General features: G+C 41.3%; 1 protein-coding gene and 3 non-coding genes across 6 annotated transcripts; 1 reads left to right on the top strand and 3 right to left on the bottom strand.

Moving 5' to 3' along the window:
- The first annotated feature begins 10599 nt into the window (after window positions 1-10599).
- LOC121809521 (OBERON-like protein) lies at window positions 10600-13439 on the top strand. Of its 3 annotated transcripts, none has more exons than XM_042210211.1 (3): window positions 10600-10708; window positions 11031-12168; window positions 12628-13439. In XM_042210211.1, exons 2-3 carry the CDS (start codon window positions 11031-11033, stop codon window positions 13248-13250), a joined length of 1761 nt encoding a protein of 586 aa, XP_042066145.1. In that variant the 5' UTR covers window positions 10600-10708; the 3' UTR covers window positions 13251-13439. The 3 variants fall into 3 exon arrangements, with proteins under 3 accessions (XP_042066145.1, XP_042066144.1, XP_042066142.1); XM_042210210.1 differs by having other exon boundaries at window positions 10605-10713; XM_042210208.1 differs by having other exon boundaries at window positions 10609-10804.
- Window positions 13440-17309: 3870 nt separating this feature from the next.
- Window positions 17310-17432, bottom strand: LOC121810124. The gene has a single exon (XR_006052384.1). It is a non-coding gene; the product is annotated as a small nucleolar RNA SNORD14 (small nucleolar RNA).
- Window positions 17433-17696: 264 nt separating this feature from the next.
- On the bottom strand, window positions 17697-17783 carry LOC121810112. Its single transcript, XR_006052373.1, has one exon. It is a non-coding gene; the product is annotated as a small nucleolar RNA snoR116 (small nucleolar RNA).
- Window positions 17784-17840: 57 nt separating this feature from the next.
- LOC121810113 lies at window positions 17841-17915 on the bottom strand. Its single transcript, XR_006052374.1, has one exon. It is a non-coding gene; the product is annotated as a small nucleolar RNA snoR117 (small nucleolar RNA).
- Between the last annotated feature and the right edge of the window lie 1974 nt (window positions 17916-19889).

The raw sequence follows: 19889 nt of genomic DNA on the forward strand, positions 1-19889 counted from the left end.
ATGATGAGGGCGGTCTCGTAGCAGCAACAGCAGCCGGCGATACCTCGCCCCATCCAGCATCGAGCTGTAGTACCCCGAGACCACGTCACTGCACACCAACGGTTGTTTGAGGACTATTTCAGCGAGCAGCCGCGGTTTGGGGACAACTTCTTCTGGCGGCGTTTTAGGATGCACCGAGATCTATTTATGCGTATCGTGAACGCTTTAGAGCGTCGGTACAAGTACTTCCGGTTCAGGAGGGATGCGAGTGGCAGACCCAGACACACGCCTATACAGAAGTGCACTGCTGCAATTAGGCAGTTGGCTTACTGATAAGGCTCATTTCATGCATCGGTTTTGAGGGTAAAACATATACTACTTGATCGGTTTATCGCGCAAACAAGTGTTAAAATGTGTAGAAATGCTACTTGTCCAAGGCAGCAAGGCCGAACTGATCAAGCACGTACAAAAGGCGAAAAAGGCCAAAAATCGGGGGAGTTGATCAAGGGGCGAGGTCAAGCAGTTAAAGTGGGGACCGCTGGTTTCTAGAAGGAAAACGTGAGGAAATGAGCTGGATGTGGCGCACCATTCTGTTACCCAGGACGACGTTCTAGAAGGGGACACGTGCCAGCTTGTGAAGACGCCAGGACGAACCGATCAGAAATTTGTTATCCAAAAGCGTCGTTATTCTAGAAGAAAGAGCACGTAGCAATCAATGAGTCGCTCATCCTCTGCATGAGTGAATATTCCCTGTCAAGATCGTTATCCAGCTGGAGGTCGAATCGAGCTTATAAATAGAGGCTGCGCCACCACAAGAAAGTATCCGAGACTTTACTTTCCGCCTAGTTTAGCTTAGTTCAGCTCTCTAGCTTAGTTTAGCTTAGTTCTGCTCTCTTAGCTTAGTTTAGTTCAGATCTCTAGTTTAGCTTAGATAGCGTAGTTAAAAGGGCGACCGAAGGGAGCGCTGCAGAATAACTATTTCTGTCGGCGTAACTTAAGTTTCCCGCTGAGATTCTTCTCAGTTTACCGCTTTCTTTATTTTCGAAGTGTTAGCTTAGTTTATTTTCACGCTGTAATCGTATCTTAGTTTAATCGAAGTTATTCTCTCTTTTAAATCGCGCATTTACTTTACTTGACCCAGTGTTTAAATTTTCGTTGATCAAGCTAGCTAGTTTGAATTCTGCCTAGATAAAAACCATAGTTAAAACTCCCAAGTTAAAGCGTGGCAGCAGCTAACCCCCCTGTTCACTACTCACACACTCGACACACCAACTTCTCTGTGGGATCGACATCGAACTTGCCGCTTTACTGTTAAAGTAGTGCGAAATCGGGAGTTATAAATATTATCTTTGGCGCGTTTCGGTTCGATGATTGATTCGAATAAGTGGCAACGACAATTTGCTAACTGGTCCAACCGATTCAGTTATCCTCCATATAACTTGATCCAATCTTAATCTGCGCGTTTCCGAGCCCGCCAAAATGGGGCCGTTGCCGGGGAAGCATGGTGTTACTTTATGTGTTGTGTGTAGTGCGTAGAAGTAAATAGTTTATTTCTTTCTTTTCTTATTTGTTTTTCCTGCTGTTGATGAGAAGGTACCACCAAGGAATCATCCTTTGATATATAGAAGAACTAACAATCGTTGGAGAGTCCAGGAAGCCGACGTAGTTACCACTCGTTACAGAGCAGCTTTAGAGGCAGCAGCAGCAGCTGAGCAAAACCCACTACCACCACCACCAAAGCAAACAGAAGCAGAGATGGCCGTTGTCATCGACGACTCGGAAATCGGCTCTTTGCACGCTCATGATGAGAAGGAGCCCACACATGCCATTGCCGCCACTCCTGGGATGCGGACCATCGCTATCAAATAAGGAGTGCTGGCCGTCTTGACCCACTTCTATGGTCTCTCGAAGGAATGTCCGTACGCCTTTCTGGAGGAGTTCTGCCGATACTGCGATATTCAGCCCGTCCCGGCTGGATCCACGTCTGAAGATTACAGGCTCAAGGTTATCCCCTTCGTTTTGAAAGGGGACGCAGGAGTATGGCTGTCAAGGCTACTAGAGGGATCCATCAGGACTTGGGCGGAATTCCGCATGATATTCCTCGACTGTTTTTTCCCAACATCAAAGACAAGTGTCCTGAAAAGGGAGATTACAGAGGCCAGACAAGAGTACGAAGAGCCCCTCGGCCAGTACTGGGACAGATTTCAAGGGCTGCTTCAAGCATGCCCCAACCACAAGCTGGGAGAAAAGGAGATCTACTTGATCTTCTACGGCGGACTCACGGTGGACAGCAAGAACGACCTCAACCTCGCTGCTCAAGGGTATTTCTCAAAAACCCCTTTTAGCCAAGCTAAGAATATTCTGGAGAGCTGATCGAGGCCAAGCGGTCGTATGAGACAACCCAAGGGCAGTACAGACGAGGGGCAGTGCACGCAGCAGAGGCGCGCAATGATAAAAAACTAGAAGCTCAATTTGAGCAAATGGAGAAAAGGCTGCTGGAGGCAGTGGAGAAAGCCAGACCACCACCACCAACTGCACCAAAAGAAACGCAGTATGTGCCGCAACCACCGCCGCCAGAGGAACACCATTACTACTACTGCGAGTTTCCCCCTGAGGTTGAGCAAGTGAATGCCGCAGGCCACTGGAATGCAAATGGCAACTGGATCCAGGGGAAGCAGAAAGATGCTCCATGGAGGGATCACCCAAACTTCAGATGGACCGATCAAAATCAGAACCAACCACAACTACCCCCTCTACAGCAGACGCACTCCTCTGACGGGCAGTCCAACTAGCCGTCCCGAATCATGGATAGACCAAACACTGGAGGAAACAAAGTGCAAGGGGGTCAGGCAGGTTGGTCAAGTGCCCCTCAAGGAAACTGGTCAAGCGGAGGACAATCCAATTGGTCAAGCCGACAAAAGGAAGGAGACTGGGGAGGATACCAACACCAAATCCCCCAGTATAGCAACCAGGGAAGGCAGTCAAGTAACCAAATGGTGAGTTATGTTCCACAGTACTTCCAAGGGAACCAACAAAACCACCAGTTCCAGAGCCAACCAGAGCAGTATGGATCGTCCGGTTTCTATCAGCAAGGTTATGGAGGAGGCCGATTTAATCAGAGAAATAACAGGCAGCAAAATAAAAATCCAGGGGATATGACGATTCCACATCAGCCCAATGATGCGGTGCGTGAAATACATGAAACCCAGAGGGAACAGAGGGCTGCATTAGAGATGCTTACCAAGCAGTTATCTCAAGTCGCCATATCGTTGGGCGAGCTGAGAGGTAATGAAGGAAAGATTCCGGCTACAGTGCAACCACCAGCAGGGCGGGAAAACGTCAACACAATGTCCCTGAAATCAGAAGGAGTTTATCAAAGCTCAACTACAAGTTTTCCGACACCCAGGATCAGTCATAATGCAAACTCTAAATCCATCACCTCTGATCAAGTCATAGCGGAGGAAGAATCTGACATCCGAAAACAGGTTGCTGAAAAGAGAATGAGTATCGAAGCAGAAGAAGTGACCAATATGGTCCGACCTGGTGATCTTCCTCCCAAGAGAACTGACCCAGGGGTATTTACGCTCCCAATCTCTGTCAGAAACGTCCAAATAGAGCACGCAATGTGCGACCTAGGGGTCTCCATCAATATTATGCCATACTCTATATTCAAGAAGCTGGGGAATGCCAAGCTCGTCGAAACTACTATGGAAATACAGTTAGCAGACGGATCTTGCATTTACCCCGAGGGAGTTCTGGAAGATGAGGTCGTCAAGGTAAACAGATTCATGTATCCCGCGGATTTCTTTGTTATAAAGATGACGGAACCAGGAGCGGAGGAGTCTATTGGAATCCTCTTAGGGAGACCTTTCTTATCCACCGCCAACACGATCATTGACGTTCGCCAGGGAACAATTAATTTGGAGTTTAAAGGAGAGTGGCTTACAGTCGAAATTAATAAAGCTGCAAAACGGTTGCAGGACAGAGAAAGCATACAAACTGTAGACGCCATTGGCCCTCGGAGACAGAAGCATCCGATGGAGGAGTCCTTCAAGGAGCCACCATCTGTCTCCACTAAGAGTAAACTGATCAGGAGAGAGACAGAAGATTGGCTTGAAGCGACAATGACTGGAGCAAGGGATGATCAAGCCGTTGGGGGCGCAATTATGGAATTTTGCCAGCCATCGCGACCCACCGAGGCAGGAGAGGGTACCCAACCGAGAAGGGTCGAAAAACCTCCAGACCGAACCGCCCCACTAAAAGGAATGCTGAAAAGGGATCTCTCGCTTACAAGGCAACTACTCTCCCAACATCACTCCCAGCTAATGCCTAAGAAGCAAAGTTCAACTTGGTCGGACCTTCGAGCAGTCACGGCAAAACTTCCATACCCCATTGACCAAGAGGAGATCAGAGCATCGTTAAGACGCGCTGGAGCCCATAGAAGACTCATAAAGGATTTCGCCGAAAGAGCACAGGTCCTGACGAAGTCACCCCGGAGCAACGTTAAATATCCTGATGTCTGCGAGACCGCGTTCCCGTTTCTTAGAGATCGATTCAGGAGTTATTCTATGATACGCGGTCCTGACTGGAATCACTCTTTTGAAGTGATGTGTGAAGCTGGTGACCATGCAATCAGAGCAGTACTGAGTCAGAGAATCCGAGGGAAGAGTCATGTGGTCCTCTACGCGTCAAAAACATTGGGTCAGGTGCAAAGAAACTATGATGCGACCAAAAAAGAAATGCTGGCAGTAGTTTTTGCATTTGAGAAGTTCAGACAGCACCTTCTTGGTTTGAAGGTGCTGGTGTATACTAACCGTGCGGCCATCAAGTACCTACCGTCAAGGGAGAAGTCAAACCCGCAATTGATCAGATGGTTACTTTTCCTACATGAATTTGAGTGGGAGGCAGTTGATAGGAACAAATGTGAAAATACAGAGGCGAATCACCAGCGCCGAGCTCTGCAGGAAGAAAGAAAGGGGGGCCTTTCAGACAGAATTTCTGAAAAGCACTTGTATTTGATCAAGTCCAAGTCTGAGAAACAGCGGGTCTACCAAAAAGGGAGGACTGATCAAGGAAGACAGAATAGCTGGGAACGACTTGAATCCAAGAAGGCAAGGCTCGCAAGTAGCAACGGATTGAAGGAAGAAAGGTTACCCGGAAAGGACAAAAGGGAGGCGTTTGTAGTGGACTACATGTCACTACCAACGCCTAGCTCGCGCCAGTAAACATGTAAAATGAGTGATCGAGTATTCATGGATAGTCTGCTTGATCAATCGATAATGTCTAAATTTCTTAATCTGATCAAGTGACATTCCAAGAAAACTCGGTCAGCCCCTTGTTAGTGTAAATAGTCTTTAGTAGGTTTAGTTTTATTTAAATCAAAAGTCAGGAAGTAAAAGCAAGAAACTGATCAAGTAGGATTATGTGAGATGTCATGGCCCATGTGATCAGTGCAAGTTGAGTTCAATTAGTGGTGCAGGGATTGAGTTGATTAAAAACAGGAGATGATAAGAAGTGTGCAGTAATTAAAGGAGTGTCATGCGGCGCCGACTGTTGAAATGAAAGGACACCCTGAAGAGAGAGGAACGAAGCGTGTCGGGGAAGCTTTGCCACCTGGCATTCTAAAAAGGCGCATTGGTATGCGAAAGGTCGCAGAGACTTCGATAGGAAGGAATCTCAACAGTCGGAGCTCAAGCATAAAAGGGATCTTTCGGATCTCACTTTCCATCAGCTACCTCTTTACTGTCCTTATCTAATTCTCTCCAATGCAAATCACCTGCAAACATAATCAGAAAAGATGAAGGACAATCAACTCGAAGTTTCCAGTACTTCCTCGTTTTCTTCAGGAGCCGGCATCAACAGTGATAATCAGAGATCCTTGTTACCGCCCAACCCACCAACAACCAGAACCCCTTCATTACCTCCTAGGGTCATCGGCCCACTCCCAGTTATGAGCCCGACTGACATAAGGCGTGTGGGTTTCTTACTCAGAAATTTCCCCGCCGGCGCTGACCCCGTGGAAAGACACATCGCCGTCAAGGTTCGCCAAACAATTTCTCGACCAAAGGACTTCTCTACGCCGCCACCGACGGAGGGTATGCTTGCTCAGAACACCAAGTCACTACCCAGTGGCAAAGACCTTATGCACCTTCACGAAGGGGTGCCTCTTCCTAGTAATCCCCTATGGCAACGGAAGGAGACAGAATGTGACCTTTCTTTGACTATAGAGGTTTACTCCATCCCGAAAAGGACGCGTCACCAGACTCCGAACCAACTCCTTCTTGAAGCTGAGGGTTCAAGGCAGCAGGTGGATGAGAAGAGACAAGTAGACCGAGGGACCATGCCAGCCGCAGAAGCAAGCAAGACTGTGGGAGGCAGCCAAATTAGAGCAGAGGAAGGAAGTGTTCTTCCTCATCCGAAGAAGGACCACCATACCAATCAAGGTGTGAAAGTCCACTAACGCCGCCAGCATAAGTCTTCCCCTCCCAAGGAGAAAAAGAATAAAAATTCCAAAGAGGAGGAGCTCCAATAAACGTAAGAACCATGGAGGCAATAAGGAAGGCCTGTGAAATGGAGGCTATAAGGAAGACGTGCAACATCCCCTGATCCAACCATCCAGAAGGCAACAGTATCACCCTCAACTATGTTTCTTTGTGCAAATTGTGTTTTGACTCCACTCTCACACTTAGTTCTAAGTCGAGACTAAGTGTGAGATGTTTATGGAAAATTGTTTTTAGTTTTGCTTAAGTGTTTTGTGTTTCTTAGCATGTTTTGATTATTGGCACCGCCTCACACTTAGCCCAATGCTTGGTCTAAGTGTGAGAAGTTTCCCTTGTTTGTTTTTGTGCAAATTGCATGTACCTAACCCTTCTTTCCACTGCATCCAGTCCCTCGAGGACGAGCTCATATGCAGTGGGGAGGGGGGACGGGTTAGTTACAGAAAATCATACATGCTAAAATTTTTCAAAAATAACAAATTTTAGATAGCAATAAGATAGGAAATATGCATGAAATCGGATAAATGAAAGACTTGATTACTTCGTGGAAGAGTTAGAGAAATGATTCAGTACGCTCACATGTAAAACTTGATTGCAAAAACTTGATCAATTTGAATGACGCAAGTATGATGAAATTGCTCAATTTCTAAACCAACTGTGAAGCCTCTCTATATGTGAGTTATGAGCCAAAAGTAGAACACTTTCTACTACTATTTACAAAAGAAAAATTACGAGAGGCTAACTTTTAATATTGAGATGAAAATTACACAAGTAGTGAGGACTAAAGGCATTAGGATTTAACCAGTTGAGCCGTTTTTCTTCTTTCGTTCCACGAACCCGCCTCATTACTAAAGGCACCCCTTAGTTAGCCACTTTGAGCCCATACACTCTTACCCATTCTTTGAAACCTTAAAACCAAAAATTTTCGTATCACGTGAGGGAAGAGGGTCAAGGAGATGAAATTTATCAAGGGGAACAAAAGGGGATAGCAATAGAATAAAAAAAATTAAAAGGTAGCCGGGTCGATCAAGTTAGACAATCTGGTTGATCATATAAAAAAATTGAGAAAAGGTTTAAGAAAAGAAAGGGGTAGGAAATAGTTGCAACCTGACCCAGGAAAAAAAAAAAATAAAGCCGAAAGTTATAAGGCTAAGGGTCAACATTGACCGAGAAGGAGCATCAAGTGGAAGAAGAAATAAACACCCCAAATTTGATCCAGCAAGTTTAGTCAAATCTTTGGCTTTTTGACTCATGTGATTTTCTCTTTTAAACTTAGAACCCCTAGGACCCTACCCTAACCAGTTACTACCATTAAGCCGTGTTACAACCCGAAACAAAGACCTTAAGGAACTATCTTGTGCAGTCCGATTCAAAGTATTAAATTTGTAGCAACACCGAGTGAACAGTCCTAACATCTCTGGTGAGAAATGAGTGACTGAGTGAATCCAACAATGGTTTTTAAATTGAGCAATCTTGACAAGCTGACTCCTTGATCAAGCAGAAGCGAAAAAGAAAAAACATAAGCTACTGGTTAATGGTATGACCTCGACCTCGGGTATGATTGTTGGAAAATTATTCGGTCCAATGCATACATGTGAATACGTGTTTTTAGTTCTTGTTCTTCTTTCTTTTGCTTGTGAAATAAGTAAACCATGCCTGAAATTTGCCTTATCTTTTTCTCTTTCTTTTTCTTTCTCTTTATACTTGAGGACAAGTATGTTTTAAGTGTGCGCAGTTTGATAAGGCTCATTTCATGCATCGATTTTGAGGGTAAAATATATACTACTTGATCGGTTTATCGCGCAAACAAGTGTTAAAATGTGCAGAAATGCTACTTGTCCAAGGAAGCAAGGCCGAACTGATCAAGCACGTACAAAAGGCAAAAAAGGCCAAAAATCGGGGGAGTTGATCAAGGGGCGAGGTCAAGCAGTTAAAGTGGGGACCGTTGGTTTCTAGAAGGAAAACGTGAGGAAATGAGCTGGATGTGGCGCACCATTCTGTTACCCAGGACGACGTTCTAGAAGGGGACACGTGCCAGCTTGTGAAGACGCCAGGACGAACCGATCAGAAATTTGTTATCCAAAAGCGTCGTTATTCTAGAAGAAAGAGCACGTAGCAATCAATGAGTCGCTCATCCTCTGCATGAGTGAATATTCCCTGTCAAGATCGTTATCCAGCTGGAGGCCGATCGAGCTTATAAATAGAGGCTGCGCCATCACAAGAAAGTATCGGAGACTTTACTTTTCGCCTAGTTTAGCTTAGTTTAGCTTAGTTCAGCTCTCTAGCTTAGTTTAGCTTAGTTCTGCTCTCTTAGCTTAGTTTAGTTCAGATCTCTAGTTTAGCTTAGATAGCGTAGTTAAAAGGGCGACCGAAGGGAGCGCTGCAGAATAACCATTTCTGTCGGCGTAATTTAAGTTTCCCACTGAGATTCTTCTCAGTTTACCGCTTTCTTTATTTTCGAAGTGTTAGCTTAGTTTATTTTCACGCTGTAATCGTATCTTAGTTTAATCGAAGTTATTCTCTCTTTTAAATGGCGCATTTACTTTTCTGTTATTACCTGCAATTTACTTGACCCAGTGTTTAAATTTCCGTTGATCAAGCTAGCTAGTTTGAATTCTGCCTAGATAAAAACCGTAGTTAAAACTCCCAAGTTAAAGCGTGGCAGCAGCCAACCCCCCTGTTCACTACTCACATACTCGACACACCAACTTCTCTGTGAGATCGACCCCGAACTTGCCACTTTACTGTTAAAGTAGTGCGGGAGTTATAAATATTAGCTTTGGCGCGTTTCGGTTCGAGGATTGATTCGATTAAGTGACAACGACAATTTGCTAACTGGTCCAACCGATTCAGTTATCCTCCATATAACTTGATCCAATCTTAATCCGCGCGTTTCCGAGCCCGCCATTTATGGAGGCGCGGCCGACATGTTTGACGAGTACCTCCATATCGGCGAGACTACTGCCCGCGAATGTCTCCAGTATTTTTGCCAGGGCGTCATTCAAATATTCGGGGAGACGTACCTGCGGAAGCCTACCCCTAAGACTGTTAGGAACTGAGGGATATGCACTGGACGGTGCACGGGTTTCCTAGGATGTTGGGCAGTATAGATTGCATGCATTGGGAGTGGAAGAACTGCCCTACCGCCTGGAAGGGTCATTACACGACCGGCTTCAAAGGCAAGAATTCGACGATGATCCTCGAAGCCGTAGCTGACTACCGGCTTTGGATTTGACATGCATATTTTGGAGTAGCCGAGGGAACAATGACGTCAACGTCCTCCAGTCGTCGCCCTTTTTCAACGAGCAGTGCCAGGGCGTTGGTCTGGCCATCAGTTTTGTCGCCAACGGCAACTAACATCATATGGGCTACTATTTGGCGGATGTGATATACCCTAGGTGGTCCGTGTTTGTGAAGACGATCAGATGTCCGCTCGAAGATAAGGTCTACTTTGCGAGCCGACAAGAGGCAGCGCGCAAGGATGTGGAGCGAGCATTCGGTGTGCTCCAGGCTCGATGGGCGGCGGTGAAGGGTCCAACCCGTTTGTGGTATGACGACTGCATTGCTGATATCATGTACGCGTGTATTATCATGCACAACATGATTGTCGAACAAGAAGGTCCAGAACTGACTGATTGGACCAATGAAGATGCCGCCGGGCCAAGCCACGGCGTGGCCACCGCCAATGTACGCATGCGGTTACCACATGATGACGTCGGGCGGCTCCATGCCCATGCCGACATGCGCCAACAAGAAGCCCATAGTCGACTCCAACAGGATATAATTGAAGAGTTGTGGGCGCGGAAGAATGCACGTTGATATTTATGATGTCATTATTTTTTTAATTGTATTTTTTAATGTTTTTAATTTATAATGAAATTATGATTGCATTTTCCTCATATTTGTGTCGAATTTTGAATTTCGTATTAAATTTCGTATAAAAATGTGAAATTGTGTTGTTGGGAAGTCCTAGTGCTAGTCCACTATTGTGCAGAGAAGTTTTAACGATGTGACAGTGGAGTGGGAAGTAGAATGTATTTTTGGGAAGTTCTAGTGCTAGTCCGTGAGAAAGTACTTGCTAATGTGGATGCTCTAAGAGGTCGATTTATTGAACATCGATCGTATATCGACTGGTCAAAGAGAACGGAAACCCAGGGGACTTTATTTTAACGCTGGTGGGCTAGGGTTTCTAAATCCAAGCAAAAGGGGCAATTATTCAGCTCAATTGCAAGGTTAGGTGCGTGGTGTAAATTCGTTTGCTCCAGATCTCGCTGCTGATCTCTTTGGCTGTGTTAGATTCGCATTTTATTCTCGGCTCTGTAATCATGGTATAAGTGTATATTTGTAAAATCAAATTGTTTCTATTTCTTGTTTTGAAGCATAGATCACTGATTTTGTAGCTTAGTTTGAAGAATCCTTAAATTCCCTGTAAATTTTACTGATTTTTCACTTGTTAATACCGACCTTTGTTTGGGAGTTTTTAGAGTGAGAGGGCATATGCTATGTCTTGAATAAAGAAAAACGTTATTAAGTCTGATTTATGCTTTGCTCCAGATGGGGACGCCGTCTGGATCTCATTTCAACAATCAATCCTCAATGTTGCCTCCTCGTCAGCAACCTCGCCCTGGTGGTGGGGGGCTGCAGACCTCCCTGTCCTTAGTTTCAGCAGATGCGTGTGGATCTCCTAATCTTGAGCGGGGCTCGAATTCTGATCAGGTGCACGAATCTCCATCGGAAAGTGCCAGTTCACGAGAAACCTGGCCCACAGCTGATGCTTTGGTGGCAAAAAAAATGGAAAAGGAGAAAGAGAGAGAGAATGGATTTGCTGAGCACTCTGTTGTCCGCAACTTTTCGAGCTCTGATAAGATGTCTCTTCGAGATGTGGCGCGAGAGAGAGTGGACATTGTGGCAGAGAAGATGCAAAACCTCCCGGACAAGTATCTTGACAAGTTTAAAAACGAGCTCCGTACTTTCCTTGAAGGCTTGGGCGGTTCTCAGCAAAGAGAGGAGTTTCTGTTTCTTCAGAAGCTGGTCCAAAGTAGGGGTGATTTGACAGAGCAAACTCTGGTCGTGGCACACAGAGTTCAGCTAGAGATTCTTGTTTCTATAAAGACTGGTATTCAGGCGTTTTTGCATCCAAGTGTTAGCCTCTCCCAAGCTTCTCTAATTGACATTTTCCTGTACAAAAGGTGCAGAAACATAGCCTGTGGAAGTGCATTGCCAGCAGAGGACTGCATGTGTGAGTTATGCTCAAAGAGAAACGGTTTCTGCAACCTTTGTATGTGTACAATCTGCAACAAGTTTGATTTCGAGGTTAACACATGCCGCTGGATAGGGTGTGATTCATGCTCTCATTGGACTCATACGGACTGTGCTATTCGAAATGGGCTTATTGGAATGGGACCTTGTGTTACTAATGGTTCGAGCTCTGCAGAGATGCTTTTAAGGTGCCGAGCTTGCAATAGGACATCTGAGCTAGTAGGATGGGTAAAAGATGTCTTCATGCACTGTGCACCTAGCTGGGATAGGGATGCACTAATAAGAGAACTTGACTTTGTAAGTAGAATTTTCCGTGGGAGTGAAGATTCAAGGGGCAGGAAGTTGTTCTGGAAGTGTGAGGAGCTTATGGAGAAATTAAAAACTGGGGTTGCTGAAACTGTGGCTTGTAAAGTAATCTTAATGTTGTTTCAAGGTAAGCTTCTTCTGATGTTATTTATACTGGATATTCATCTGTGTGCCATTGAGAAATATGTCTCCACACATTGACAGTATGTATAAATTCTTTGAATATTCTTACGTGTTTTGTTTTCACAATTTTTACTCTTGGCATATTATGTGGACAAAATGCTAAACCGCCATTCTGATTTTCATACTGTAAAATTGTTTATCTTCTGGTAGTTTTCTGCTTTGCTTCTTCAGGGATTTGGAAATGCCTCTTTCTGTTTATGATGTTAATATGCCAAAAGGACAATCAGTTATGCACTTACCTAGCTCGTTTTTCTGCTTTCAGCGTCAGAGGCTCTTGGAGCCTGCTTTATGTTGTTTTTGAGGAATTAGAACTTTCTAACCAAAAATGATAATATTTCACATGTTTCCTGTAAGTGTCTTTCTTCTTCCATGAATTCTGAATGTGAATGTGTTTTGTTTTTAGAGCTCGAGGCAGACCCCTCAAAGAACCAAGAGAATGAAGATGGCAGGATGATATCGCCCCAGGAGGCATTCAATAGGATAGCTGATGTGGTACAAGAAGCTGTTAAGAAGATGGAAATTGTTGCAGAGGAGAAGATGCGGATGGTAAAAAAGGCCCGCTTGGCTGTAGAAGCTTGTGAGCAAGAGCTGAAGGACAAAGCGCGTGAAGTTTCTGCTCTGAAGACTGAGCGGCAGAGGAAAAAGATTCAAATTGATGAGCTTGAAAGTATTGTAAGGCTTAAACAGGCTGAGGCAGACATGTTTGAGCTGAAGGCCAATGAGGCTCGCCGTGAAGCTGAGAGGCTGCAAAGAATCGCACTTGCCAAAACTGAGAAGTCAGAAGAGGACTACACTAGTAGATATCTCAAGCAAAGATTGCACGATGCTGAAGCTGAGAAGCAGTATTTGTTTGAAAAGATCAAGCTTCAGGAGAGCTTGAGACCAACACAAAGCAGTGCCGGAACAAGTGAGCCTCCCCATGCAATGTACAACAAAATCCAGGACCTGCTGAAGAACATGTACAGCACCTCATCCAAGGCAGATGCCCAGTCGAGTGACTTCCACTCTCTTGGCGCCATACCTTGAATCTACAAGTCTGTAAATTACATCCTTTAAATTAAACATGACAGCGTATGGTTACTGTTTCAAATCTTCAATGTACGCTGCTGAACCCTTTCTACTGATATTAGAAGTGTCAACTTTTGATGGAGAAATGTATATTTCTATTACTATTTGTTATATAACTTGTTTACCAAATCAAGGTTAGTTTGCTAATGTTCATTCTTCTAGAAAATCGATAGATGTGGAACGTCGGAGAATTCTTTGATTTCGCTACTTGTTTTCTGTGTTTATGGGAATACATTGTCATTTGGTAAAATATGCTCATGTTGTGAATTATGGTTAAACTATGTATAGAAAATCAAATATGACACACTCATACTTGTAATGGATTTGAGAGGATATTGAAGATGCATTGAATGTTTTGGGCGAAATTTTTATAGTAGTAGAAAATCTGGATGCCGCCCGTTACCGAGGTCAACTATACCAGCTATGCATAATTGCTCTTTGTTATTTATATCATATTTAAATTATTACGTAGTGTTAGTTGCTTCATAGTAATAATGCCTGTGAAGAAAGAAACCGTTGGTTTGTATATTTGTTTGTTAATATTTTGATGATGATTGGGGGACAAGATTGGGATTTCCAAAAGTAGATCGCATCTCACTGTTTCTGTGTTTAAATATTTCCATCTTGATTTGATAACACACCCCCACACACATCACACTCTGCATTCTCATAATTTGCAGGCTTCTAAACAAGCTTGGACGACTATGGCGACAGTCTTATCCAACGTTCTAGTTGCGATCATCGTGTTATTGAGGTTGTCCATATGTTCAGGTAACACTAGTGGAGCTTTATTTGATTGCATCTGTTAGTTTGTTGAAGAGGGTGAGTCATCAATTTGGTGTGTGTAGATGCACAGTTTGAGGACTACTGCATAGCAGGCGAGCAATACAGAGATGATGAGCTGATGTACGCACTGAAGTGAGCATGCAGCAACGGGGCAGAGTGCAGCGCTCTTGAAGAGCATAAGCCGTGCTTCTTCTCCAACACCACCAAGGACCACGCCTCTTATGCATTCAACAGCTACTATCAGAACACCAAGCACATTGCTATTTCATCGCTGCTGCACTTTTGACCGCTCTTAATCCAAGTAACCATTTCTTCTCGACGTCTTAGTTCTGAATCTGGCTAAACCATTTCAAAGTTTGGCAAAAGATAAACTAGATAAGATATGAGTGATACTGCTAGCAAGCAACCACACATACGTGTGTATGTGTGAAAGAGAGAGAGATGGAGTGGCTGTTTGAATGATATACCTAAACATATTGGATTTGTTCAGGAATCTCTTTAGTTTTAAATCATTACGGTTGTTAATTTTGTTTATGGTAGTAAGAAGTGTGACCTATTTTTTAGTGCACATGGTGCAGGTCATGACTCGTGCGTATTCGAGTATATCCCATATCCGTAAATTGGATTGCAGCTTCGGCCTCCTCCTCACACGAACGTGGTGCTCAAAGTAGCAGCTCCTGCTTTCCATCAAGGCCGGTCTTTAGGGGTTTCCATTTCTTTTCTTCTTCCATACTTTGTATTTACTATCTTTATAGTTATTCAGATTAAGTTGATGATTTACCATTCACAAATAAAAAAAATGTTTGATTATATATTTGAAATCCTTTTTTCTTTAAGAGGTTCTGAATTCTTGATTTTAGCTAATGAAGCATCCAACGTGTATAACTATAACAAAAAAGATTGATTAGTTAATGATAATGAGACTATACAGTTCACGGTACTCATGGTCGAAATATAGGATCTGTGGCCGCAGATCAGATATTTGATTTTTGATTTACTAACCATTAGTTAGAATTCTAATATACTCCCTCCATCCACAGTAAAAGCTCTATTTTGTCATTTTGGTTCATCTCACAGTAAGAATCCTATTTTACTTTTTCCTCTAGCAATTTATCCCACGTATATTTTTTTATAAGACTAATACCATATATAAGCGAGAATCATTTTTCACCAACTAATTCAACCTACTTTTCTAGGATTCATATTTCGGGACGGAGGGAGTATCAAATACATAGTTGATTACCAATAGGACAACTCATATTTCAGGACGGAGGGAGTATCGAATACATAGCTGATTACCAATAGGACAAATACTCCCTCCGTCAAATAGTAGTAGACGCATTTCTTTCCAGCGGCACGAAGTTTAAGAGAAAGGTGTATAAGGTATAAAACAAAAAGATAAATAAAGTATGAGAGAAGAAAACGGTAGAGAGAATAAAGTAAGAGGGTGACAAAAGTAAATGAGAAAAATGTGTTAACTTTTACTAAAAAAAGAGAAATGAATCCACTATTACGGAACATACTAAAATGATAAAATGAGTCTATTACTCCCTCCGTTCCATAGTAATAGAGTCATTTTGCCGTGTTGGTACGTTCCATAGTAATACAGTCGTTTTTTTTTAGTAAAAGTCAACACATTTCTCCACAACTACTTTACTCTCTCTTAGTTTATTCTTTCTTCATCTCTCTACCTTTTTCATTTTCCACTTTATTTTCCCTTTACTTCACTCACTTAACACAATTTTTCTTAATCTCTGTGCCGAAAAAAAAACACCTCCATTAATATGGAACAGAGGGAGTACTATGGAACAGGAGTATATAATTAAAAATAATACAGGGAAATTTTACTCCACAACACAATTATTAGGCACTGGTATTTTCACGGATAATTCTTCACACTGACCCCTTCTTTGTTCGTCTCCAATTGGGAGATAGCGCGATCCTTCGTCGTTTTGTTATACATAGGAGGTTTACTCAACGACAAGTCAATTTAAAGTATTCATTGTGTTGTGGACTTAACAGTATTTAAATGTTTAAAACTTACCACATTTTTAAAATTAGTGTTTTAAAAATCATACTGTCAAGTGAATTGGCGAATCCATCTGTTCATGGTTTAGCTTAATTTAGTAGTCGACTTGGAATAACGAAGAATAGCTCAGCCATAGTCCAACCACAAACTCCTCCGATCAAATCATTAGTATTAAAACTTCTCCTACCACATCAGCAAGACAAGCAACTGAATAAGCAATAGCCAGCCATATCCCAGCCACAATAAACAAAATTATTAAAAACAAATAATTAACAATCACACAAAATACGGAATTAAATTTACGACACGTATACGAGAAATATCAATAATAATATTAAAATTTTAAAAGGTACATTAATTAAAAAAAATACATTAACAAAAAAATTTACATTAATATTAAAAAAACTCCTACTCCACGCCTGAGCCCCCACCTCACACCACGCCGTGTATATAGTGTTTTAAAAATTAAATAATAATAAAAAAAATTAAATAATAAAAAAAATCTCACTCACCGATCTGGAGCCTGCAATGACGGCGAGGAGATGGCGAGCACATCGCCGAGCACTTGGGAATCGACGTGCGTTCGCCGTTTTTCTCGCCAATTTGGCACTCATCGGCTGCAATGATTCAGCGAGCGAACCGGCGAGCACCAAGAATCGACTAGCCAGTGCGCTCGCCGCTATTAGAGATGCTCTAAGTCATATTTCTAAGTTCACAGCGCATTCACATCAGAGGAAGCCGTGACACATACATTTTATGGGGAGGGGCATCTCGACTCCCACTGTGGAGGGAACAAGCTGCAACGGCAGAGGGGTGAAACTGGTTTTGTGCATTGGAGGGCATCATTGCTGGGGCTGATGTGTGTACAAAGGGATTGTTGTTTTTTTTGTTTCATTTATTAATCTCTATTTTCATTTTGCATTTTAATTTAATTAATTTTTATTTTTATGGTAAATGTATTTTTTAAATCAAATGTTAATTTATGCAAATTTTTTAAACTTGGATAGTAGCACCACAAATTCGCCACTTAGAAAAACTAGAGTAAAAAAACTAATTAGAGAATAAGAAAAGATGATGACAATAAAAATTGAAGGGTTCACAGAAAACTTTTCAATGAGATACGCTTGATTTTTTTTCATCATAATAATCTTAATATTAAGTTTCAATTGATATATAATTTAAAAAATGAAATATTGAGAGAGCAGCTCAGACATCCAAGGAAGGAAAAAACAGCATATGCTCTCAAGCCTGGCGAAGGCGAAAGCACTTAGGCGGCCACTGCGAATGTTTTGAGAAACAAGCCTTACGTTTTAGCATCATTGCGCTCTCCAATCTCAATAACAAACTGATCAAATAATTTGCAAAATAAGGGAGCAATTAAACATCTGTAGGTAAAATAGATAGACTTTAGGCGCATCTGAATGCAAAAGCTCAAGGAAAAATAAGCCAATGCCAGAATCTCAACACCCTGTGAATTTGCTATCGGCAACGTACAGCGCTGAAAACACCATTCAAATACAGTGCACCAGCGACTCTAAAACGTTGCCTATCAATTGGAACAAAAAGCTGAATTCAAAACAGAAATCACAAGGCTCAGAATAGTTAGTAATTCGCATCAACAAGCCAAATAGCAAGGCTTTCATAGTTTGATGGTATATGTTTCAACATCACCGCCTATTAAGAAAAAATCACGATTCGAGTCTAAAAAATTCCGAATAAAACCAGTTTGAAAGAGGCCTCAGAAATTTTCGAGATTGATACATCAAGGAAATCAGATGGTACGGACAATTCTCCGTGCATCACCGGCCAAGATAAATTTAGAAATTAGTACTACGATTAGTTTGATTAGAGAGAGGTGAAGAAAAGAGGGGAGAAGAAAGATGTGATGATTTGGTTGAAACTCGCCTGATTGCTGCTTTTAAAGCTTTAGGCCAGAAACCCTAATTGTGTATTTGGACATAAATACCCTTGGATGTACACATTTTGGGCTTCTTTGTTTTTTTTTGAGTTTTGACCCAATTGGAGATCGGGTCCAAAATAAGCCTCTTTAATTAACAATTTTATCCAAATCATTATTATTATTATTATTTAGGATAAATTCCTCATTTCCAAGCTTTATACATTACTAGGTCTCAAAGAATTAAAAGTGTGAAGAAATTAGATCCAACATAAAAATAAATGAGGAAAAAAAAACTAGGAAAATGATGAAATGCATCCTAGGATAAATGAAATCATTATAAATCATGTTTTATTTATAAAAACTTACAAAACGGATGTTATCATATTATAAGTTTGTTAAATTTTCCCTATTTGAATGCCAGTTTTTTTAAACCCAACTTCTGCACTGTTTTGAATCCCAGCCTTTTTGTTCGCATTTTCTCGTTAGCAATAAACTCGGTCATTTGAGGTTTTCGTCTATTTGTTACCATGAAGTGTTAAAATTTTATGTGTTGATTTTACGAGTTTGATTAAATAGCCCAAATTAACTTTAAAGTAGTGATCCATTCAAATTGTTTTTAAAATCACAAGTATATTAATAATAAGAATGAACACAAGAATCCCATAATATGAATCTATCTGATACTTTTCAATGAAAATAAATTAGTCACTGATAGGTAAACTTATTTCATGATCGGAGAACTTTGGTTAATCTCAAGCTTTTTTCGGTGTTAATTTGTAAAAGAAAAATACTAGTACTACATTTTATGTGTTGCACGTTGGTAACAAATCAAGCAACCTTTTATTTTGATTTTAATTTTGTATAATATGTGAAGTAACGGATCACTAATTATACTCCATAAAGATTCAACCAATTGTAATTTAACAGTGTTACGCGTTACCTGTGTGAAAAAAATCAATCAAGGAATAAAAAGAAATTGCAATGCAATAATGTATAAAACTAACCTACATATTAATTTCACTGAAAAGTTGCTTTAGAAAATGATAATAAGGTGAAGAGAATGACTTGTAATGATCTTCATGGCTTCAAGTCAATGCTAGTGTGATTTTTAAATTCCGATATGACTTGTTATGACCTTCATGGCTTCGAGTCAAAGCTAGTGTAATTTATCATTTCCCATGAATTTAAAAAACACATATAGTATATAAAACATCATGGAAAATTCTACGATGATATAATCCATCAACACATTAAACTTTGTAAGACTAAATTTAAGAAAATGCTTCATCAAATAAATTGTAGAAACATAAAGATAGAAAATATAATTAATAATTGATGGATAGTAATTTTGAAATTCCACTCAAAACGATAAATACCTTAATAATAATTTTATTGTTAAATATTCCCCCCGTTTCATAGTAGTGCGTCATTTTGCTATTTTTGTACGTTTTATAGCAGTGGAGTAATTTCTTTTTTTGGTAAAAGTCAACACATTTCTTCTCACTTACTTTACTTTCTCTTTTCATCTCTCTACCTTTTTTATTTTCTAATTTATTCTTCATTTTTTTAACTCACTCAACACAAATTTTCTTAATTTTCGTGCCGAAAAGAAATGACTCAATTACTATGGTACGGATGGAGTAATAAAAAACGAATGCAAAAAATATCTAAGTATTGTATTGCCTCAATTGTCACATGTACTTCGACAAAATGGAGTATTACTATTTTTAAAAAGTTAGTATTAAAAATGTTTAATCTATACTCACTTCGTCCTTAAGAATATGTACTCTTTTCTTTTTAGTCCGTCCCACAAGAATATGCACTTTCTAATTTTAGAAAGTCTTTTATCTCTAATGAAGTGAGACTCATTATCCACTAACAA

This window comes from Salvia splendens, chromosome 6, assembly GCF_004379255.2.
Source record: "Salvia splendens isolate huo1 chromosome 6, SspV2, whole genome shotgun sequence".
Lineage (NCBI taxonomy): Eukaryota > Viridiplantae > Streptophyta > Magnoliopsida > Lamiales > Lamiaceae > Salvia > Salvia splendens.

Bases quoted from the DNA above. Each gene is read 5' to 3' on its own strand.
- LOC121809521 (XM_042210208.1), top strand. The intron at 12,169-12,627 runs GTAAGCTTCTTC...TTTTGTTTTTAG, and splicing joins AATCTTAATGTTGTTTCAAG to AGCTCGAGGCAGACCCCTCA.